Raw genomic sequence first — 24968 nt, forward strand, 5'->3', positions numbered from 1 at the left:
TTTTTTCTCTGTAGTGAACACTGACACGGAGACTGCAGTTGTAAATGTAACATATGGCAATAAGGACCAGGCTAGACAGTAAGTACCTTATTTACTTGTTACTGACACCCCGGTTTTCATTTTGGAATTCGTGTTGTTGTGACTTAGCTGCTGATTATCAATAAAATGTTTGTGTAAGCGTTAACTTGTAAGGAAGTCTTTTGCTCCTTCTCCCTGCCCAAGTCTTGTGTGCTTTACCTTAATTTGCTCATCAACTTTTCCTGCATTTCAATTATGAATACATGAATAATTGAAAATTATTATTGTGGTAAAATTATTTGACCTGGGAGGACAGAAATTCAGACTTGCCAATGAGTGAGGATGGGAGTTATTGCTTAATTTTTTGATGTGTTTTCATAAAAAGCTTTGTGAAGCCCTTTGACAGTGTTGGTTGTTCTGTGTCTCTCTTCTGGTTAGGCCATAATCCGAATATCTGAGAATTTATTTGGGCTTTTGGAACTTTAGGCCGCTTATTTTATCCTTGCTTATATATTCAGTAATTGATAACATTTAATCTAGATATTAAAAATATAACGCCTTACTTAACCAATGGTTGCATATCCATTTCCTTTAAATGTCCATATTATATATTATGCTATAGGTTTCATTTTGCTTGTCTACCTCAGGTAGAAAAAGGACTTGTGTGTTCCTTAATTTTTAATCTGGTGCCATAAACACGTTTTTGCCCTCTTTCTAGCCATAGCAGGTTAAACAAAACCAAACCCACAGAACAGCCTACAATGATCTTTTTATTTTAACTTTGAAATTTCTGCCACCTTGTGGCTAACTAACATCAGTAGTTAAGATGCAGAGTATGCTTATGGTATGCATTAATTCAAAATTACAAATGAAATAATATTTGTACATATAATTAAGTAATTATGACTTCTGTGTGACTTGAATGCAACACATGTATTTAATATTTCAAAGTGTTAGGTTACTTGTTAGTGTACTCTAAACAAATGTGATGGGAAACTCGTGTCAGTGTATTCCTTTTGTGTGGTGAGGCTGAAGGAAACAAAAGTTTTTCTTGAATTCAGCTTCTCTCAAAACCCAAATCCTTCAACAAGTTCTTCAGGTTCTTCTGTTCCTCTTAATTCTGCTGGGCAGGAGTTAAGAAAAATGTTAAATTTCCAGTTCTGAAGAAACCTATAGTTCAATGTTAAAAATTAATGCTACATGTACTAGTTCCTTCTCTGAAAATGTAAGAAGGAAGTCCCTAAAATGCTACAATGCATGTATTTGAGCTACCTCACATCTGTGATGTGGGTTCCTGGACTGACTTACTCTATTCTGAAGTTGAAACCAAGAACACACAGTTTCTCTCCCGACTCAGACTGTACTTGTTAAATTTTAAGTTCAGTTCTGAGGAAATTCTGAGATAAGCTAAGACTGTGAAGAACCAGCTGAGAGAAACTTTTGTTTTGCATGAGAAATCACATGACAATAACTGAAAACATCTTGAGTTTAAAGTGGGTGAATTTTTTGTCCAGTGTGAATGTTGGAGGAGAACCTGAAGAGTTACAGGTTGAATGATGACCTAGAGTTTGGTTGTCTGGAAGCAAGTGGAGGAGCCTTGATTTGCTTCTGTGAATGGTGCGTTATGGACACAGAAGGACATGAGTCCCTTCTCTGTACAGAAAAGGTTAGTTCAGATTGCTAGATTCAGGATGCAACCTTGCAGCTATTCAGAATCCCCTAAGAGAAGTGGTGGCAGATAGAGGTTTTTGTAGGAAAAAAGCACTGTGAGGAATTGCAGGGACCTGTGCCCTATGAGCACATGGCTTTTTTTGTAGTGACTGTGGTGGTGTTTCTGTTGAATGGTTTTCCCAGGCATGATCTAGCTTTGCTTCTTGGAACTGGCTGTGGTGGACAGCAATGGTTGTGGAGGGACAGTGGTACCTGAGTGCTGGTAGCTGGTAAAAGGCAACGTTGGTCAGCCTACACAGTGCAAGGAGTAACAAGAACTGACTTTATCAAAGCCTGTTTAGAGTTGGTGAGAATCATAAGCTGATAACTTGCTTTGTATGTTGAAATGTAGCTGTTCAGGGTAAATGATGTTCTTTAAACATGACTTTTGGAGCAAACACCATGACAAGAGGTTTTCTGTGCTGCTGCATACAGTGGGTCCCGGGTCTACTTGCATCTTCCCTGCGCTTTGCGTAACACACACTAACCTCACAGTTAGTGCTGGCTGACACAACATGCAGAGCTGGCTGCTTCCCCGCTGGATGGGCTGTACGGCCCTGCTGTGCCTGCTGGGGTGCACACCGGCAGCTCTCTGCAGTGGAGGTGCTGAAACACAATCTGCAGATAGTTTTGATAAGCAGTTCTAAACAAGTGTGGTATGCATTGCTTGGAGGATGTTACTTTTGAACAAAAGCTTTGGTTCCAGCTGGAATACTGAGCCTACTTCTGTGTTGCAAGTCTATTTTTGTGGCAGAGGTTTGGGGTGGGTTTTTTTTCCTCTAGGTTGGTACTGCAGTTGCAGGATATTCAATATGAGGCTTTGTCCAAAATTAACTTGGAAACTGAAATAGCTGAATGATGCTACAGTCCTGGTGTGAAAAGTGTCTTGGACAGAGCACACAGCACCCAACATCTGAGATGTGCACCGTTATTGACTTCTAGTTGGAACAGGGGTCTGTAGCTCTGACCTGCTGTAGTGAAGCCTCTTTCCTAGCTGGGCAGGCACAAGGCTGTATTTGCAGAAAAAGCAAGATGCTGCTCCTTGTCTTTGTGGCCAGAGCAGGGGAGCCAGCATGGCAGATGAGGTACTTGTGGGAAGCTCGGTAGGTTTGTGGAGAGGTGTTAGAGCAAGCACAGAGCCATGCATGGGCCTGGGAAAACCACCCTTCTCTCTGGGGCTGTGGGTAGCAAGGAGAAGGTTGGGACAGCCAGGGCACCTCTGTGACCCCATTCTTCCATTCCTTTCCTGCATGCACCTGGGAGAAGGGAGTTAGTCAGCAGTTCAGGTTGAACAACCCCCACCAGCTGCAGCTTGAGACCTGCTTGCCAAAGGGTACCTGCTCTTCTCCAAATAACCATCCCTGACTGCAGCTAGCAGGATGGTGCCGATTGTGACATGCTGCCACCTAAATTATGGCTGCTACCTTCAAAAATTACACCACCTCCTTTTTCCCTCCCTAAAACACTTCAGCATGTAGGCATCTAGTGCATGCTACAGGTTTTAGCTCTACCTAGGTATTCAGAAGGGAAATTTTGTGCCTCATGTATATGGGGTGGGTGTATATTATTATTTTTATGGTGTTAGGTGCTTATTTTTTATCTTATTTTTGAGCTCAGGAACTAGGTATGCGTGTCAGTTGTGTCTCGTAACTGATGGTGTATTTTTAATGTGGGCTGCGATGTGAGGAGCTCAAGCATATCGGCAAGTCTTTGCAGATATGAGTAAGCATATTACTTTGAGAGTGAAGACACTAATGGTCACCTCTTGATTAGAATACTTGCCAAAAGATAATTTTATTTTTACCCTTTCAATGAAGCACAAAGCTGTAGTATGTGCACACAACACATATCCTTGATGAATGAATAAGTTCACGATAACTCATACTTTTACATGACATTATGGGTCAGGGCTAATGTTGCCATAGGAACAATAATACTGAAAATTCCGTGGTATATGATTATAAGCTTAGGCTTATTTTTTGCTTTGTTTTTATTTTCAAAAATCCTAATGAAAACACATTTTTACTAAATGGGAAAAAAAATTAAGCTAAAGGAAAATTGCCATGTATATCTGTCTTCTCAGTATGCAAATGTATTTGTTCAGGGAGGGGAAAAAAATAAAGGTGGTGTAGGTACAAGCTGCATGTGGGAGTGAAATTTGTTCTCCATCTAGTGCTTAGTGTCATCATGCTATCAATGGATGAATGATTTCCAGCATAAGACTTGGTGCTTTTACTGTATTAATTTTTTCAAGGATGTTTAACCTCCACTAGCATCAGAAGGGAGAAGGCTGGGCAAACATCCTCTCCTAGGCAGCTTGTGAGAGGACAGTGGTGAGATGCCATTTTGATGGGAGAAACGCAGGTGAATAATTTACAAAATATTTGTTTAAAGGTTTCATTTTTATGTGGGGATCCTTACTTCTGAGCAGGTGTCACAAGAGCATAAGCCAGGGCTACCATACATCTTAACAGAGCACGGGCAGTAGTTGCTGCAGACTTAAAGAATCTTTTTACAAAAAAGCCTTCTGAGCTATGCTATGAGATTCCTGCATACTAGATCTTGCTAATATATGAAATGGACACGTTTTTCATTTCCAATAAATATTAATTTTTGAAGACAACATGAGGGAGGAGGGCACCTCTTCATGAGGAGGTGTACTGAATTTTTCTCTATTTTGTCCCCATTAAGTGACTCTTAAAGATCTTAGTCCTTATGTAAAAGATGGTTTGTGGATTGTTAGGTAACGGTAGTGCCCTCTGTCAGAGGTAAACTTGAGTTACTTTTGATCATGGAAGGGCAGGCCCAGGCCTGTTTAGGAAGGCAGAAGTTGTTGTGGAAAGGCAGAGGTGGTGTTGCTGTGGTTTGGACTTGAGTTTGAGGTGTTCAGGCATCCTGCTCCTTTTGTAAAACACATACTCGCACTGTTTAGTCCATTTGGTTGATTTGAAGCAGGTGCCACCAGTGCTGTGAAGAACCAGTAACTTGCTTTTCTCTTGAGGTTCAGGCTTTCCCAGGGAGTAGGGGTGGTTCTCCTGATAGCAAGGGCTGTCCTTGCTGATGTTTTACAGGATCTTTGTAAGACTGTCTCTCCTGTAGCAATACCCCGATGCCTCCAAAATATTGGGCCTCTTATGGTGCTGAAGGACTGCTGAGCCATCGCCTCACCTGATTCCAGCCCTATGTCTTGTGCTGCAAAATTGATAAAAAATTAGTTCAGAACTGTTAGATAAAAGATGTATCACAATACTTTCAAAAACTAGTGAAAACTGTCAAGTGTTGGGATGCGAAGGTCAGGCTCAACAGCCAAAATGACCTTTCAGAAGCTGTGGGCTTGCGCCCTTTACACCAGGACTGTAGATTTGCTTAACAGCTGAAAACTAGTTATCTTGGCATTCCCCTGTGTGTGCCTAAATCAGTGCAGAATGTGGGACCACCTACCCAGGAAATATCAGTTCCACAAAAGCCTTGGGAGAGCAGTGTTTAATTACAGGCTCTTCTGACTTCTCATCACTTGAACAGGTCACACTATATAACAAGTCAGCCTATAAAATATGGAGAACTCTGATTCGGAGTCAATTAGGTACTTTAAAGTTTTTCTATGTGAACATCTAGACTAATTTAAAGAAGTGATGCTAACTGTGGTATCTCTAGTATACTGGAGAATCTAGTATACAGTACTAGAGATACTGTAGCATCCCTAGTATCTTACCTGAGAGGTGAATTTTAAAGCAGGCTTACCTTCAAATACTTGCTCAACAACCACCCGCCTGATATTTTGTAGCTTGTTATTTTTCCATGTTATCATATGGCTTTGGTGGCAAGGGGTTGTTCACTGCTGGCATAATTGATTTCCACAATGGCAAATGAACTTTGGGGTATTTATAATCATATAGAACTATTTAGCAATTTATAAGTTGTTCTTAAGTAGAAAAAAATCTAACCATCTTTCCAGGAAAAGTATGGTGTGCATATATATGCCAGTTGCTGTATAATGTTTGTTGTGAAAACATGATAGGTATGTAGCTTGGTTGCAAACAAGAGGCCAAGTCTTTTCCTCCCTCACCACCTCTAAAGAAGAGCAAGAAGTCTCGTGCACTGATTTAAAGTAAGGTTTTGCTTTAGTGCTGGGATTCTGGTCTGAGGTGTTTTCAAGCCAGAGGAGATTGAAACATTTTGTGTAAGAAGTAATGTCTGAACTTGTCAGATGAATGCATGGAAGGAAATTGGGTTGGGATGGATGTCAGTCCAGACTCTACCAACATGTTCATGAAATTGTTGGTGCTCATTTCTCCAAGATCTTGAGGTTTGATTCCAAAAGAAACAGGCTTGTGCAACTGCTCTGCTGGTGCTGTTTGCGCCTCTGGTAGAGATTCAGCTTTGTGGCTGACTTCAGTAAAACTAACCCAGAATGAGGTCTCAGATTGCAAATGCCACCAACAGGAACTTAGACTTTAGTGAAATGCCTTTCAGGCATTGGAAATCTATGCAGAAACTAAAACATGAGACAAATCCATAGGCACACAGGCTTCACCAGTCTGGCAGCTCTTACTGTTTTTTAAATGTAGTTTTCTGTACAATAAAATGCTCTTCCAAGTCTGTGGAGTAAAGATGAAGGTGAAATAGCCTTGGCAAATTTTAATCCAGCTCTCTTTTGTCATATGCTGTAGGAGATTCTTCTGTTAAGGGAGCAATTACACTCTTGCCCTGTTCCCAGAAGGACCCGTGTCTCATTTGGTGAACAGAAGTACTTAATGAGCAGTGATCAGTTATTCAATATTTTGCTTTCCTTGTTCATTGGCATTGCCTTAGGCCTTATTTATTACCCACCCTTATTAAACACTGCTCCAAAGACACAAATCACTCATTTAGCTCTTTAGCTCTTTACTGTCGGACTGGAGTATTTTGAGGATGCTTTTTAAACCCCTGAGAGATGAGGGACAGGTTATCCTCAGTACCTCTATACCACTTCTTGCCTGCAGAATTCTTTCTCGAGATGCAAACTGTCAAATGGGACACCAAGGCTATTGAATTTTGATTCCAGCTTTCCGAGGCATCAAGATATACAGCACTCCTCACTGGCTACCCTTGAAAATTTAGGCAATTGGCTAGCATCATCCTTTATCTCTGCAGTAGATGCAGGGGTAAAAGTGTTGCTGAGGGTAGTATTTGGTATACTGGCAGTAACTGTCTGCAGATGTGCATGAATGGAGGGGCTGGATTAAACTTCTGGATTTCAGACCTTGCTCCTCACTGGAGTTTAATGAAAATGATGGTGGGATCTTTATTATGAGACAGAAACCTCGTATCTCCCACTACTGGTTTTAATTTAAATTTTGTCTTTAAACAAAATCTATCGGTGACCTTTGATCCAAGATTAAGCCTGGCACTTACCAACTACCTCAGATCAATGCATTTTTCAGCAACACCAATATATATCACTGATAATCTAAATAATGTGCCTCCTGTAGTGAAACTTGAAATGCTTTTCTTGGGTAAATGTGTTAATTTTATACCACTAGCTTGCCAGCGTGCTGTGTGTGGCTTTGTTATTCCTACTGTTTCCTGGATCTTTAATCGTATTGACTCTACTCTGTGAGTGGAAGAACTAATACCCTCCAGAAATCTATCACTTGTTTAGGGTTGTGTTCCCTCTCTGAAAAGGAGGAGACCAGCAGGTTGGGTTGACTTGGGCCCAACATGGTTAGAAAGAGCAGCTGGGCAGAGTGTGAGCTGGATGGGCGATCAGGTGGTTCATTCTGTGTGATGGATCACAGTGTGAGTGCACCATGTGTGCTTGGGCAGTGTCTGCTTGTGGCATTTAACAGGGGGCTCTGCTTTGCCTAAAAGCACAGTAGAGCTTGATATGCTGTTTAAATGTCTTCTAACACCTTTGCATCTATGGACAGTAGCAGGTGTGTTGGCTTTAATTTTCTGGTTAACACTTAAATCTCCTTACAATGTGATTAGTTGGTAAGTTGCAAGGTGCTGTCATGGCCTGCTGTGGTTTTTGAAATACCACTGTGTGGCTCTGTATGCGTTCTTTCCTGATGAGAATGAACCAGGAGCTCTCTTTGATATATCTTTTTTTTTCTTCTTTTCTGTTATAACTGTCAGTTATTGCAAAAAAATTCCAGCCAAATGGCTGTGCTGGCAAAAACCCTATATGAAGGTGCTGTGATAGCAGCTAAAAAGTTTTCCCTCTGGTGTAGCTTTAATTTTGCTTGGGAAACTGATTTAAATTAAATCAGGCAAAAGAATGCTTTTGAGTGTATAAACTCTGTCTCCTGCAAGGTTTTGCTGATAGGGTTGCACCAGCAAAACCTTTAAAGTGTACAGAAGCCTGAAGCAAGCAAGAACTAACTTGTAGTCCTTAATACGGTGACTTAAAAAGGAAAAAAGTTGTGTAATCAATCTTGACTCTGAAGACTTTTGAATGTAACTTTTCATCTTGGAACCAGTTTTCAGCTTTGTCATGCGATTTAGAATGAACAAGCCTATATCAGGTGACTTGTCATTTCATAAGGCCCTGCATGTGACTGTGGTTTTCTTTTTTCCTTCCCTTCTCTCTCCTCCCCTTTGCAAACAAACAGAGCAATAGAAAAACTGAATGGGTTTCAGCTTGAAAACTATTCCTTGAAAGTTGCGTACATCCCCGATGAAATGGCAGCCCAGCAACCTCCGCAACAGCATCCCCAGGGGAGACGTGGATTTGGACAGAGGGGTCCTCCGAGGCAAGGGTCACCTGGCGCAACCACAAGGCAGAAACCACAGTCGGACGTTCCTCTACGGATGCTGGTTCCCACACAGTTTGTAGGAGCCATTATTGGGAAAGAAGGAGCGACAATCAGAAACATCACAAAGCAGACACAGTCCAAGTAAGTGATTTCACAAAAGGAAGCAAACAAAGAAAACTGAATAGGGAATCTTCTGCAGGACTTTTAAAGGACTGAATTCTATCCTTGACATGCATTCAAAGACAGGCTGTTTCTCTCTTTTTTTTCTTTTGAAAAAAAGGAAATAAGTTAGGCAGTGCTAGTAGGTATTTGATGCTGGAGAGCTTTCTTGCAGATGTACTAAGGAATTTCCAGCTCAAAGTGTGAGCAAAAGAGCTGTTATTTGTTGGTCTGTGGGACATACAGTCAGTGTGGTGACATATCCAAGTTTTAAAATATCTGTTCTAACTTTAATTTAGGGAATATTTAGGATTTAGAAATGTGTTCGTTTCAAGGGGCATGAGGGGGGAGAAAGGAAGGAAAAAAATTAAAGAAAACCACCTTCCTGTGTCCCCTCACTACTCCTTACACCTCACCCCCACATATTTCTGGTGAACACATTTGTTGCTATCAAGTTACAGTCAACACCAAAACACAGATTAAGGGAATGCAAGGGAGGCAAAAAGCAAGCTGCTGTGGGTGACCTGAGAAGCTTAGAGCACTAAGGTCTAGAGATGCTGGAGGAGATTCTTTTCACTGGGTGTTAAATCCCTCTACAAAAGGAAGTGCCCAGCACAGATGCAGAGGCAGGTGGGGATTGTACTCACAGAATTCTTCCTGAATACCCCTAAGAGTAAAGAGCACGAGATGCTGCCTTCAGCAGTATGCTGGTATGAGCCCCCAGCTCTGCAGTTACAGCAGGCAGGACCTGGGAATGAACAGGGTCGGGGGGGAAGCTGTGAGGGTGGGTGGCTTCAGCTTTGAGAGTAGTTAATGAGGATAAGGGAGTCCTTGCTAATTATGCCTCCCCCTTAATAAACAGGCCTCCCCTGATTATCATGATGCTCCTACCAACCTCTCATTAGCATGTTGTAACCCAGGAGACTATTTGCTGTGTTTAACACCACCAGGTTTAAGAGATTTGTGGTGTCCTGACAAGACTTGGTTGTAGTTTGCCTACGGGTAACTAATTTTTCAGGTGGTATATAAAAGGTCTGATTCTCAGACTATAAAAATTGTGGAAGATTGGCATAAAGCAAGCTTTTATCTCTTAAAAGAGAGCTGGATAGAGCAGATATAATCACAGGTTGCTAACTTTACAGATAAGCGTCTTTAAGAATAAGTTTTGCATTGGCTTGAGGATTAAAAAAGAAACGTAATCTCCTTCCAGTTGCACCAAGGATCGCCATGGGCTTCTTAGAAAACGCTGCATAGTGAAACAAAATGAATTTTCAGTATCAGAAAGAACTGGAAAAATGAAGGTCCTTATCAGAAAGTATTGTTGCTTAAAGTTTGGAAACAGCTATGGCTCAGGGGAGAGGGGAGGAAGCAAAAAACATAGGTGGAAAGAGTATGTTACCATTTGTTTTTGTTAAACTCTACTGCTAAGTAAACCATGGTGCACACTAAGTTTTACATTGGTAGAGAGTGGATCCAGAAGAAAGGTAATGTCAGGACAAATTTTAGTGGTTGTTAGTGGAGTGATAGGTTGGTGATAAGAATATTGTGAAAGCTTGATTATATGTTGTCTTCAGTCTGATTACCACAGTTTGTCTATCCAACAACTCCCCTGAAAATCTTGATGTAAGTTTAATGAGGAAAGGAGATCCCCGTGTCCACAAAGATGGGGTTTAGGTGGTAAAATTAGGATAGGAGAGGCTCTTTATAACACACAAAAGTAGTATTTAGGAGATGTTTAAGCAGTTATATACTTTGCAAAATTAAACCACTTAAATGCAGTCAGTGTTAGCTCAAAATAAATGAGTTTTATGAGAGTTGGAAATGCACAAGGCTGATGGTACAGTGCATGGTTACACTTAGGGCTTTTTCTTACTTTTCAAGAATTGATATTCATCGTAAAGAGAATGCAGGTGCTGCTGAGAAACCAATTACCATCCACTCAACTCCTGAAGGCTGCTCAACGGCTTGTAAAATTATTATGGAGATCATGCAAAAGGAAGCTCAAGATACTAAATTGTGAGTATAGAAGGCTTTTCATTGTGGAAGCATTCAAAATTCTGAATTCTTGTTGACTCTGGTTTTTAAAGGCTACATCTTTTAAATGTTAACAAGTGAATCTTTGTTGCCATTATCCATATTTAAGTAGATAAAGAAACTACCAAGACTTTTTTCCTTTCAGAACAGACTACTTAATTAGCCCCAGCACACATCTACTTTTTCAGCCATTGTCTGGCTGTGATTTTTGAGGTGATCTGGAGCAAATACTGAAGTCTGAGCAACTAATAGTTTTAATCAGACTGAACATAACAAGTTGTGATCTCTCACTAAAAGCTTGAAGGTATATTTATTCCTTCCCAACAGCTCTTGCTACTTCAGTCTGAGTTTTCTTTAGGCATGTTAGAATAAAGCTGTAGATGACTGTTCTGGAATGTGCATTGCATTTGGGCTTGTTCCACATAAAGTATAAACATGTGTAAGTGAACGGGAGTTGTAGACACTTCTATGGAAATAAAAATTATCTGTAAGGAGTATAAAAACTTGCACTCTGGTCTCCAAAAGTCTCACTGGGTATAACCTCCATTACAGTACAGAAGAAATTCCCTTGAAGATATTGGCACATAACAACTTTGTCGGGCGACTTATTGGCAAAGAAGGAAGAAACCTGAAGAAAATCGAGCAGGACACAGATACTAAAATCACGATATCTCCGTAAGTTTTTGGTGGCCTTACCTCTTGGTGAGGTGTCTCAAACAGCAATGGTGCTGTGGTACCTTCAGGTAGACAGTTTTTACAAAAATTTTATGCGTGTCTTGAAGACCGAGATAAGTTGTTCAAAGGCCCTTCCATAATTTGGAGAAATGCTTACTTAAGCCCAGTTAAATTTAACATAAACACTGAGTCTTCATTGTAAACTCAGTCAAGAGCAAGCCAAAAATAACATAGGCTATGTGGAGCCTGTGTTAGATGATATTTTAAGTGTCGGGTTTTTTTTTTTACTTATAATACCTTAAGCAATGACGAGTATTTGAAACTATATAAGCCTGGACCAGTTCTGAGCTATGTGTGAAAATGTGTGAAACTAGTCGTGTGTTAGTTTCTGGACAAGAGGGAAAGAAATAAAGCAAATGAATAATTAAAAAGAGTATTTCTAGTGGCAGTTCTGTCCCTCTTGACCACCTGCAGCCAAACTGGGCTACATTGACCGACCTGCTTCAAAGATCTTTTGGTCTGTGAGTTTGTAATGGTAACGGAGATGTGCAAATTTTAGCAGAGATTAAACCCCAACTTTTCATCTTCACTGCAAATCACTGATTAGATCAATATCTCTGTAGAAGCTTGGCTGTTAAAAGTAGTTTTACCCTGGAGTAATATCTTCAGAGAACATCCATTTCTGAATAATGAATACCCTGGTGTGAACTTGCAAGCATTTGAGGGCATCCTGGATTTAGGCTTTAGCCAGAAAGGGTGAGAGTAAGGCGTTTAGACTGTAGGAAAGGAAGAAGGTTTGGGAGACACATGAAGAGGTGTGAATGAGGTGTGAATACATGCAGGAGACAACTCAGTGTACTGCAGAAAATATCTCAAATGAAGGCAAGGAAGCTAAGATTGAATGAGGTTCCTCAAAAAGAGGCAGTTCAAAATTGGGTGCAAGAACCTGAGACCTTCCTGAAGGTATGTACATGTTTATGGAATCTGTCTGAGGAAGAGAAGCCAATCAATTGGAGAAAAAGCCCTCACATAAGTGCGTTTCAAGAATAGGTTTTGTAAGGCCAGCATGTTCTCTTGAATGTGTTGGCATAAACACTGTGTTTGCTAACAGTACAGACGGTTAATGCTATTTCTTAAAGGGGAAAAAAAAAGCATGAATAGGGTAAATGGGATAATGGTCTTCATTCCGTGAAATCAACATGTCTTTATAGATGATGACACACTGTCTGTAAACACTTGCAGAGGTTTGGGGTTTTTTTTTAATTTAGCAAGTTAATGGTTTATTTGCATTAAAATCTTGGCCTCAGGATTATACTATGCCTGAAATAGCCCCATGAAGTTGCCTGGTTTAATCGGTACATAAAAGAGAGCGTATGTGCCCGTTGATTCTGCTTTGTCTAATTAGTCTTTCTCCTGATCTCTTCATTTAGGCTTTTTGGTAAGCTTGTCCATAAAGTTAAAGTAAGGCAGCTGTTTTAGGAAAGTGTTTCCTCTCCTCTCTGGGGCATTTTCCACCACTTTCCTTCCTGAAGCAGTAACTCAGTGCTCGCCCACTGGAAACTTACGGATTGCTTTGTGGATGCATTTCATGCTTGCCGCTGCTTAACGGAGATGCGCAGGTTGCCATGCTGCCCGCTGTGCAAGAAAGCAAGCCTTGCATGCTTCTTCCTCTCTCCTTCCTTCCATGGGCTTCCTCACCCCTTCTGCATCCTGCTCTGACATTTTTTTTTTGTCTTCACCCCTTCAGCTCACTCTTTCTCAGTACATGGATATGCCATGGTTTCACAGTTGTCTCTTTCCATTCTACTGCAGTAGGTCAGCATTTGTTACCTAACAGAGCACTAGTTTACTGCTGTAACCCTTTCATTTTCCCAGAGGAGTTACTAGTGTTTCGCAGCAAATGTTGACTTGCACACAGTTTCTTGTTTTCCTGTTGTGAGGATTTGGAGGCTCTCCTGCATTTTCACTGAGGATTGGGCTTTCCCCCCTTCTTCCTTAAGGAATCCACTATCGTTTTCAAGGAAAGATAGTTTCTGATGGTCTGTGTTTCTGGGATGTCTAAAATGTCTGAAGCCCCCTCTCAGGTAGGGCTGGTGTGGAGTGTGAAGCTGAACGGTGCCGCACTTCTGTGCGGCTCATGTTCCTCCAGAGCCTGATCCTTTCCATCTTGTGTTGCATCTAAGTACAACTCAACCATCTGATGCCAAACCTCGCTGGTGGTTGCAATTGCTGTAAGGACGGAGTTTCTCCAGATTCTCAGAGAACTGTGTTTGAGCTCTGTTATGATTGATACTACGCTCTTTGGAGGGCAAACTTGACATGCTCGGATGTCATCACACTCGAATGATAAGCCTGGATTATCCTCTGCTGTTCACTAATTAACCATGCTTCTGTTTCATTTGTAGATTGCAGGACTTGACACTCTATAATCCGGAAAGGACCATTACAGTTAAAGGCAGTATTGAGACTTGTGCCAAGGCTGAGGAAGAAATCATGAAGAAAATCAGGGAGTCCTATGAAAATGACATTGCTGCTATGAATGTGAGTTGGCTTGTGGCACAAGCCCTTTCTGGAACTTGAACCATGGAAAGATTTGTGTGGAGGTCACTGTGCCCAATATAGGGCTTGCTTCAGGGTTAAATGGGGTGGTGTAGGGACTTGCCCCCTCTTTAATATCTCCATGGGTAGAAAGTCTGCAATCTGTCTGGGAAGCCTGTGCCCCCTATTACTGTTCCCATGGAGAAAATTTCTTTCCTAATACCACAGCAGAATTTCCCTGTCGCAACCTCTGTTGCCTCTTCAATTTGTGGCATTTGGGTGAGGTTTTTATATGTATGTATGCTATTTTAATGAAGGATTTTTGGGGTTTATTTTGAGTAGGGGAACTGAAAAATTTATTTAGGTTGAGGAAATGAATGAGCTTTTCACATTTTCTTGTTGCAAAACCCTAAAGGTATGTGTGTGTGCACACTGTTGTGGTTGATGTGCTCTAGCTTGTACACATTTGTTTCTTAAAGTAGCAGTTCCCAGTCTCTTCATGCTAAAATCACAGCAACATATGGAAGAAGGCTCTCTCCTGCCTTAAGTTATTTAAGTAGGCTTTATTAAGGTTTTTCTTGACATTAGATGATAAAGGTATTTAGTTATTCAAGTATGATGGGTTCTTATAAAAGCAACACACCTTATTAGTTTGCCAAAGTATTACTAATGCATATTGAGAAATGATTTAGATCTTTGATAAACTAAGAAGAGCTTTTTGTGAGTGCATCTAATTCTTGTGGTCTAGAGTCAGGCTAGGAATTTTTTTCCCTGTTTACAATAGTCTCTGATTTTCTGTCTGCAATGGTTTTCCTGCCAGCTAGAGAGAATACTCTTGCTGCTTCCCCCCCTTCCTCCCATACTGTAAGTGGATTGCAGGACACAAACTACACATGAAGACACAGTGAAGTATTTTATAGTGGCACATTTTTGCTTCACGTAGTGAGCAGGAACATGGGGTGAGCATGAGGCTGCTCTGCTGTTTGGCAAAGGTGCAGAGAAGAACCTCTGTTACTGGGTGGATTTCAAGTTTAGTTTTTAGTGATTATTAGGGTGGGGTTTTAGTCAGTGAAGTTTTGGGACTCTTTTTTTGGTGTCTCATGATTGGCTTATCTTGATGGCCTGAGTGTGTGTCTGTAGCTGAGGGCTGCCGCTTTCCTCAGGTGTGGTCAAGTAAGGGACAAGCAACTTCACAGTTAATGCTTCCCCAGCAAACACTGGGCGTTTCTTCATTTTTTCCAAGGCATGGGAGGGAAAGGATATGGGAGGGAGGACAGGGTTATGATGTGGTGCTTGAGGAGTCAGGGCTTCTGCACAGGCTTTCTCTGTTTCTATAGGCTGCCAAAATTATTTTATTATCTTTCTGATAATTTTATTAACTCTGAAAGCAAATTATATTATTACTTGAACTTTTTGCTACAAAGTTGGTCATATGTTTCACTGATAAAGCTGTAGAAAGTGATTCCTAGCTGCCTTTCCTACTACGTGTTTTTCATGTTATTGGACTGTGGGTATGTCTGGGAAATGGTTCTGAAGCAGAGTCCTTGGGGCAATAGAATTTTATTTTTTTTTTAAAAATAACATCCTGACATCTTCTCTAAAGGTTAATAACCTGTGCCAACTAGGATTTTGATTAAAGTTAATAACCAGGATTGTAAATGTTAACTCTTCTGCCATTGCAGCTTCAAGCACATTTAATTCCTGGATTAAATCTGAATGCCTTGGGTCTGTTCCCACCTTCTTCTTCAGGAATACCACCTCCCGCAGTGAGTGTTGCCTCTGCTGCTGCTGCTGCTTCATATCCACCATTTGGGGTAAGGGAAGCCTCTGGTTTGGGATGGTTAGTGGATGGTGATACTAATCTGTGCGATGCTGCTGTTCAAAACTAATCAGTTTGAATTATTTTCAACAAATTACATCAGAGATCTGAGCGCGGTGTTTCAGTAGGTGTGTTCTGTTGGATGTCTGGATGTTGTCTGTCTTGCCTGCATACCCACAGTATTTCACATGGCTGCAGTTGGGAGCAGGCATTCAGCAGTGGTTTAGTGAAATGCACAGTGAAACCAGAAAATGGTGTTTCTTACAAAAGTGGCAGATTCTTTTTTTTTTTTCCTAGAGAACTTAAATTACTTCAGAAAGAAATCTTATATTAAAAGGAATTATAAAAATTGCCAGAATTCTCAACTAATAATGCTGGTCTGCAATTGTAGTCCTGTTAATACGGAAGGACAAACATATCTTTTGTCATAAAGCAGGGATCTGGATGATGCTAAAATGTTTGTTTGAACACAGTAGTTTTGTAGTTGTACAAGTCCTGTTGAACTGCAGTATTGCTAAACATAGAGGATTTAGATTACATAGATTAATCTCCAGAGAGCTGTGATTTACTTTCCACATTACTCTTTAAGAAATATATTAAAAAGTTCAATAGAATCTTATTCAAATCCAGTTCTGTTTAGTAGTCATAAATGAGGTGTTTTGCTATGGAACAGAAGATAATTTGTTGCACTGGAAAGCTCCCAGAGTCTGTCTGGAAAGAGATGGTGCTCTGCTATTTAAGAAAAAGACAGCCTCGTTACACAGAAGGTGACTTTTCATCACTTCCCTGTTTCTGGTGGTGGTGGTTGTTAGAAACTCAATGGAAGATGAATTTTCAAAATGAATGCTAAATGGGTGACAGAGCTTTATGAACTCTCATGTGGCTGACTTTGCCCTCTTTACTCAACAGTAACATCGAGAGAGCTAAGTCTGAGACTCTTCATGATCTAAGGAAAGTGAAAATGCAGCACAGCACAATGAACTTTATCAAATAACTCAAGTGGGTCTATATATATTGCACTAAAGGGGAGTTGTTCCCTAAATATTTTTCCCAGAGGAAGAAGCCAAGAAAATGTCACTGCCAGGAGCAGGAAAAATTCCACACTCGTAGCATTGCTTGTGGGAACGAACAACTTTGGTGTTATGAACGTATTATAAACTATACTGAGTATAATAGTGGCTTTATCAGGGAAAAGTGCTCCAATGAAAACTACAACGGAAATATGTTCATACTTGGTTATTCTACTGCTAATAGCAGGGCCTCTGACAAACAAATTTTCTCCCATCCCAGTTCCTCTGCACTTCTAGAGTGGCAGACTAAACTAAAAATACAGGCTTCTGCTTTGTTGTATCATGTGAAATACCATCTGTGGTAACAATTACCTCTCTTTCTTTATTAAGAGAAACTAGAGGTGATTCGTTAGCAACATAGAACTTCCTTTGCTTTTGCAGTAATGAAAAGTGTAGCTTTTTCTTTTTCCTCCTTGTTTGCAAACTCCCTTGCTATTCTTGAGACCCGTGCTGTAAGCCTGCTCATGCTGAAGGTTCTATTCCTCACTTAGTTTTATTCCATTTCTTTCCCACTCCTTTCCTTTTGTTGTGGATCTTTCTCACTTTTGCTTTCAATAGGCACCTAAGCAGCGCTGAACTTGATCTCAGTCTTACTCCTCCTCCCTGTGTGCTTGTTGCTGGTGCACCTTTTATCCCCACCCTCCCCAGATGCACCTTATTTTGGCCTACTAGGATCTCTGGCAGTTTCCAGGTTTCTGGGCATGGGATAGTGGCAACATCTGGAAAAGGGGATCAAGGAACGAGTGCCATTGTGTAAAAGTGGGAATTTTGCAGCTGGAAGGACCACACAGTCTGAACTCTCTCTTGCTGCTGTTCAAATCTGTTTGCCCATTCCTCCAAATAAGCTCTCATTTCAGATATGTGTTACCAAGACTGCCCCTGAATCTGATACTAAAGGCTTCTGAAACAAATGCATGAACAATCAAAACTTATCACACCTTTTATTTTTCACATGTGACCTTATCTGGAAACGAACAGATGGGTCTGTGGGCTTCAGGCAAGTCAGCCCCTCGGGCTACTTGGAGTAGTTGTCCCTCTCTGGGGGGAGCATAAGGAGAAGTTTGAGTTTATATCTTAATGGATGCAGTTCTCCAGAAAACACAGCTTACATTTTCTTTGGTTTTTTTAAACTTTATAAGGCAAAGAATTTTAAATATTGCTTATGTGTCAAGTTACTCTCTGCAATGGCTGAGTTTTACTCCGCTGTTTGTGGGATTTTTTTCCCCTCTAGTAGATCAAATATCCTAAGATATTGTTTAAATAGGTAATTGGGACGTGTGGAATAGAAAGTAGAAAGAAAAGGGATGACTATTTTGAAGAAATGGAAAAAAAAATTGAAAGACCAAAGGTAACTGCAGAGGGGGATCTAGGAGAGCTCATAAGGGATTTAAAACCAAATAAACCAAATCTGAGGAAAAGAGGCTTTGTGGAGAGTCTTAGAAGAAGCGTTACTCAAGAAATCAGAGAGACCGTGTGTCCCTTTACCTATGAGCTATTTGTTACCAAGCTCTTTGCTTTGACAAAAGCATTTTGGCCACCCAAGAGACTTTAGCTTGTTTTGAGTAGCTGCCCTTGTATGCTTGGGAGCACTGGTTAGCTGGCATTGAGGAAAACCCTTTCAGCCAGCTGAAAATCCTCTCTGAAAACACTCCTGGCATCGGGGTATAAGTGTATCCTGCTGCTGTCTCACTTAACTTTTGTCAGGGCAAATTTTTGCCTTCTGCTCAGGGCTGGGTATGGGGCGGGGGGGGTGTTCTTCCCTGCCTCCTGTCGGAGCAAAGGTCTGAGCTGAAGTGCCTCAGCACTCTCAGCTACACCATCAGGGGCTGCTTGGCATCTAATGTCATTGAAGTGATTTTGTGAACGTCTGCTTGCATAACCATACAGTGAGCCCCAGGACCCCACTGTGATGTGCCTGAGGGTTAGGAAGCTTTTGTTTGAATGCCTTTGATTGCATGGACTCTTTCTTCATATTGTTGTGGGGACTGACTCTCAAGTGGTTCTCCCTTGGGTCAGAAGAGGTAGGTGGGTGAGGTTTGGGCAGTTTACAGAAGGGTTTCCATATGGAGCTGATCCCTCACATATAGTATTTTCTAGTGACAAGATGTTGCTGTGACTTTGTGTAGGACTTGTTCCTGAAGTAACTGAGGTGTCATCTTAATTATTGAAACAAGTGTCTGTCACATTCCTGATGCTGCGTTTTTATATGGGTGGAAAGAGAAAAATCTGTGTAATAAACAGATCTAGGATTTTGTTACATTGCCAGAACTTAGTGACAGTTCTGAACACCCATGGATACTGCCATAGCCAAGTGTTCCTAAACCTGAGTATTTGGGAGCTTGGGACGGAGTCATGTGATAGGTGTAGCTGTGTTAATAGTAGCTGTGTGATGCTTCATCCTCTCCTCTTCATGCAAAACAGTAAGGCATGCTCAACATGAGCATAAACACTGTTTTCCAGCTGCTTCAGGAACAGTCCAGTGTCACAAACTTAGGAGATGGCAGTGTTACCAAACACTGGTTTGCTCCTTGGACTGGGTCACGTTCAGGAGAATGATTTTCATATGACTGAGAGACCTCATTCTCTGTCATCCATCTCCACCGTGGTTCACACCACAGTAAGGCACAGAGCCTCATCTAATTAAATGTAATGAGATGCAGTTTCTGTCTCACCAAGAGTGTGGTGGTTGCTTTACCCTTTTTCCTGTGTAGAGTCCACACAGGAAGGCAGGGGCTGCCCTTGGTACCTTTCTGTTTACAGATACAAACACCTGTGTGTGTGCAGGTGTCTGCTGCGGGTGGCTCTCACTGCCTGAGCATCACTTCTAGTGCAGGCTAACCAATTTTTTTTTATGTTTACCTGTCACTAGCAACAACTCTTAATTCTGCAGCCATACAACTTATTTGCAAAGTCTGTGCTCTGTTTAAAGCATTTATTTTGTGTAGCCATTTAAAAGGGATGTGATGGAATTATGTATTGTGTTTCGATTCCTGAATTTTCCTGGCTCTTTTTGCAAAAATCCAAGATCTATACACTTTTCCCTGGCTTTCTAAAAGATGAGTAAGTTGGAACATGTGGGAATCACTAAACTGTTTTAAAGTTTGAGGAAAAAGTGGGACTTAATTATTACCTGGGACCTTTTTTACTCTCAAATGGGCATGACTTAACTCTCGTGATCCTGGTGATATGATAAAATTAATGTTGGGTAAGCTTTTTTCTCTTGCTGGACATGTGCCCTTGTGTGACTGCACTAAGGGGGGGGGTGGGTAGCCTTTCTCTGCCTATTTGCCCAGCTGCTTTTGGGCCTGGAGAACCACTGCTTTCTGTTCAAATCTTTCTCCTTAACTCTGCACTTAAATGCTTGTGCGTGTTGCAGCTCTGACACAATTGCACTTAGTTTTGTTAGTCTGCCCACTGTCACTTGCAATGGATGTCACGAGCTGAGCACCTGCAAGGACAACGGGGGTTTGCAGGGGGAGAAGGAAGATTCTGCAGAAGTCAGTATGCCCCATAGCTTACATTTTCCAGAAGATATGTTGCCACAAAAAAATACTTCTCAGAAAGTATCCCAGCCAAACTGCTTCAGATGTAGTGTTGTTCTGCACAGAGCTGTTTTGATGAAGTTGAAGTTGTTGCTTCTGTCTTCCAAACTTTGGGGAAAATATGCACACACTTGTCTCAAGAATAGAAGTTTGTTCACATGCAACACTGAAGATGTTAAAGCTCCAAATGAACAAGAAAATCCTTGTCTTGGAGTTTGACTGTGCACAGCCATGCAATCAAATAGACCCAGCCCATCTCCTGGGGTTAAGCAAGTTGCACCCTTCCTTTTATAACTGAAACTTTGCATGTTTAATGGTACCTCTGACTGCATTTCTTTGGTAGCCTTTAGGTTTGAAATTCAGCATCACGAAGGTTTAGGGGAAGGAGGGCTAACCTGTGGAGAGCTCATCCTGCCCGTGACTGTCCTGAAACAGGGCAGAAAAATTAATTCTCTGTTGCATGGCAGATGTCCTCAAAACATAAAGGAAGGTGAGAAGTTGACAGCTTTCCTCCATAAGAGGAGTTCACACTAGTGGCTCTCCTGCATCTGTAAGGTCATGTTGGAGACAGCTGAACTACTGCTGTGTGAAGGTTAGCTAAGGTGAAGGGATGCTCCTCCACTTGCAGTAGGACTGCTTTCTCTACTGGTCTTTTTGCACACCCATTGTAGCTTCTTGAAGCTCTACCCTCAAAATGCACTCTTTCTAACCTTTCCTTTAGCCTCACAGTTAATTTGCAGGTTATGTAATATGCATAGAGCCTTCTAGGAATGAAAAAAAACCAACTCAAAACCAAGGGGAAAAAAAAGGTCGTTTCCTATGGTAAACAAACCCAAGAAGTCAAACCACCTTTTCCAGATGACCAAAGGAGTCTTGTACAGCTAGGCTGACAGGTTGCTTTCCTTTATTCTTTTTGCCATCTCTTGAAGCTTTTTATTGCAGGTGAGGAACATGCCAATGGAAAACTTTCTCCTTAGAAGATGTGGTCAAGAGAGCAATTCCTCCTTTATTCTCCAGTAATTTTCTTAAATGATAATAGTAAAGAAGAGATCTATATCACATAGATGTAAGAGAAGAAATAACTGTATTGTGCTTTTGGCAGGAAAGAAAAGTAATTTAAAATGAAAAATTGCTTCATTGAGGGCCTTCATTTGATGCCCTGAGCATAGATGAGAGACAAGGAAGAGGAAAAACTGTCCTATGTTTCCAGGTACTTTGACTCTTACTTGGTGGAGTTGGGCTCCTTTTGGATGTCTGGGCTTGATAGGATTAGTTTGTGCAAATGTTACGTCTAAACTACCCTGGGGTAGTAATGTATGTACATCTATAATGTGTGTAGTCATAAGTGGCTTTGCTCTAATTTAGCTAGCTTGCGAAGCTGTAGATGACTTTGTGAGGAGCTGTCCTACAGCCAAAAGAGGATGTGGTTTTGGGGGAGGTGAAGAAGGATTTGCCAGTGTTCCTGCAAAATAAAATATACTGGTGTTTATATCGGTGGAATGACAACCATAGGTCTGCAGCACACCCAGTTTTGAGGAGGGCACCAGAGGACAACAGCACTGTCTGAAAAAAACATCCCAGTTAATTAGACTTCTTTTGAAGACTGTAACCTCAGTGCCTTGAATACACCTTTCCTGCTGCTTAGTTTCCTAAATTCGCTAATGATGCATTTTTGACAACTAAGAAATTTGCTCCATGGTGCATAACATTGTGGGATTGTTCTGCCCTGTGGAGAAAATGGTTGGTCCTCCCACCGCCTCGAAGTCTGCTGCTCCTACCATGCTGTGCTGGCAAGGACCCATGTCCGGAGTAATCGGAAACTATTCTGCCTCTGGAGATGGACTGGTCCCCAGTGAGGGAAGCAAAAATGCAATTGGCACTGTGTGATGTACAAAGATCTGGCAGGTTGACAGTTGGTATTTTTTCTGAGGTGTTGAAGCCTCCAGTTATTCTTAATAGCTCTTTTTACAGCTCTGAGGCTGTCATAATGCAAATAACATCACTCACTACCTAGTAATGCACACTCTTAAAAAATGAAAGTGGCTTCTTTCTCGCTGCAGGTTTCAATACTTGTAGTTGTAGTTCCTTGGGACAAGAGATAAGAATTTGTGGTGGTTTAATGTGTGTCCCTTGAACATTTCAAACTCCCAAGCTCTGAGTATCAGGCTCAGCATCTTCTGAATGTTAAACAAATTGGGTGATTTAATTCCTTAAGGTGCCGAATAATATTTTGTTAAAGCATATTGAGCTCCTTCAGGCCAGAAACAGAAATAGGTCAAGTCCTCATCCTGGTGTAGCTGGCTCTATCTCTGGTTTGTTCATTAAACATGATGGAAAAGTAAGTGACCGTTCTGTGTTTTCACAACCTGTTTTTCTTGCAGCTACCAAGGAATCTGAGAGCAGTGTCTTTGTAAACCAGAGCTGATGCACACCTGTATCTTTCAAAGCCACAGATTTCATGGGCAACTTCTAGGAGCCTGGAGTACCCATGTGACTGGTGTGTCACAGCCATGACTTTTGACGTGGAATTGTTTCTATACATAAACACTTTTGTTTTGGTGGTCACACAGTGTTGTAACACCAAATACCTACGTTTGCTGCTAGTGAATGACCAGCAAAATTCCTGCTTACGTAGTTTCACAATCTGTTCCTTATGTTGATTTCTGCTTTTGGCTGTCTGTTCAGGATAAAAGGTGGCAGATTGCTTTTTTTGGCATTGTGGCCAATCAGATTTTGCAAAAACAAAAAGTTTATGCCATGTTCAGAAATGTCAGACCTGTTCCTGCTTGTGAAATGCCTTATAACCAGCCTGCCAGAAAATGTTCCTTCTCTGCTTCTGTGACTTCTACCCCCTGGTTCCTGGCTAGGTTTTCATGCTGGAAACACTTCTGATAGGTGCGGTCCTGTTAGTGACTTCTAGTAGTCTGAGGAGATCCCTGTGGCTTGCCAGGTAGAAGATGATGGTGATGAAAAGTACTAAAGTTGAGAGCCAAGAAGTGGATTGAGCAGTACTAAATGAGATGGTTTTAGTAGCATCTCACTTAAGGTACTGACTGTTGTGCAATAACCAGCTGTGTTTTAGTTGCAGGTGCTGAAGTGTGGTAGTCCCCTCATTGGAAACATAGACGGGAGTTTTGAGCCTCCCACCTGCACAGTGTGCTTTCTGGGTGTCCAGGACTGATGTGGGGGGAGGGGTGTGTGGGGTAAGGTAGATCTGCATGTCCTTGCCATGGGCTGATTGCTTCAGAAAGGCTCATATTCTCAGTTCATCTACTGACAGGAGTGTTTCTTACCTGATGCAGCAGTAATGTGTGTGTGGTAAGGGGAAAGCTAGCTCTTCTCAGAACACAGCAGGTTACCTGCCCAGAGACACTAGTGGTGGAGGGAGATAGTGTGATGAGCTCTTGGCCACACTAGAAGGTTGCTGCAAGTGTGATGTTGAAGGTTCTGTGGGGTGAGTTCCTTGTGCTTGGAAATCCTTCTACCGCTCCTGCCCCTCGCATCACTCTGGGATTCATGGGAAGATGAAGCCTGTGGACTGTGGTTTGTGCAAGGAAAAATGGGTGATGTTTCAGGGTGTCTGGAGTGAAGTTGAAAATGCTTGTTGCTGCTTTTAAATTATGTTTTGATAGCAAAACTGAATTCAGTTCTGAATTCAGCAGTGAAGAATTCTCTTAATTTGAGTGTGGTCCTGGCTTTTCAGGTAGTGAATGTGGCAGAAGGCTGTAGACCCACAGCATGGGCTTAAATCTGTTCTAAATAAACCTGAAAACCTCAGAGGGCAGGGAAGAGCTCAGGCTTCAGTGTGTAACCTATGCTGGGAGCACCACTTTAGCTGATGTACAAGATGATGACCCAAGATGTATTTGTAAGGATGCTGTAAAACCGTGGATCATGTTACTCTTATCTACCAAGACTTTAAACGTTTTCCTTAATGAGCCTTATTTCCAACAAAGGTTTAAACTATTAGTGTTAGTGTTGGAAAATGAATACACTAGGATCTCTTCCACTAGTGTCAAAAGCTTATTTTTTTATTAATGCATTGAATCCTACTGGAATGTCTTCAAGGATACTTGGCTTAATGTCGGTCTCCCCTTGCTGCAAGTTTTTATTACTAAATAAATAAGAGCATTTAGTATAGCTGTAGGCCAGGATAATTCTTCACAGCACATTGCAAAAACATGGTTTAAATTTTGGCTGTGGGTCTGGTAGAGGGTTTGAATAAAACGATGCCTCACTTCCTGACAAAATGTAGGGTGTTCTGAACACCAAGCAAGTCATCTGTACATCTGCCTTGTCTTGGTGATGGTGATCGTGGCAGTAGGGAAGGGGAAGAAGGGCAAAGGAGAACTTTGAAATGCAGCTATCTACTGCTTGTGTTGTTTTTTTACTTTACAATGTGGATTTGTTTACTATTTAAAACCAAAGAAAACACCAATAACCAACTAGGCTAGATGGTAGCCAAACATTGGCTAAGGCTGCATGGAACAGTCTTAAAATAGTTTTTAATTATTTCCCTCCCAGCTAAAAAAACCTGATGCTGGCTAGAAAGAGACAACGTGACTTTGTGACTTAAAATAAACATCTCATCCTAAGGTAACTCATTTGCAACACATTTAGAGCAAATGAAAACATGTACTGGAGATGCATAATGGGCTTAGAAACC

At 41.3% G+C, this 24968-nt stretch overlaps 1 protein-coding gene across 4 annotated transcripts in view; it reads left to right on the forward strand.

Annotated features, from left to right (window-relative positions):
- Positions 1-24968, forward strand: part of IGF2BP3 (insulin like growth factor 2 mRNA binding protein 3) — a gene marked incomplete at both ends in the record, with an annotated part of 113533 nt that overhangs the window by 71846 nt on the left and 16719 nt on the right. The window contains 6 exons of one of the 4 annotated variants that reach the window (XM_084279702.1): positions 15-78; positions 8322-8606; positions 10506-10640; positions 11211-11333; positions 13739-13874; positions 15554-15685. In XM_084279702.1, coding sequence (XP_084135828.1) covers positions 15-78; positions 8322-8606; positions 10506-10640; positions 11211-11333; positions 13739-13874; positions 15554-15685 — 875 coding nt within the window. The remainder of the gene's footprint in view (positions 1-14; positions 79-8321; positions 8607-10505; positions 10641-11210; positions 11334-13738; positions 13875-15553; positions 15686-24968) is intronic. The other 3 variants (XM_084279703.1, XM_084279704.1, XM_084279705.1) reach the window with 3 other exon arrangements.

The sequence above is a fragment of the Gallinula chloropus genome (genome assembly GCF_964237585.1).
Source record: "Gallinula chloropus genome assembly, chromosome: 2".
Taxonomy (NCBI): Eukaryota; Metazoa; Chordata; class Aves; order Gruiformes; family Rallidae; genus Gallinula; species Gallinula chloropus.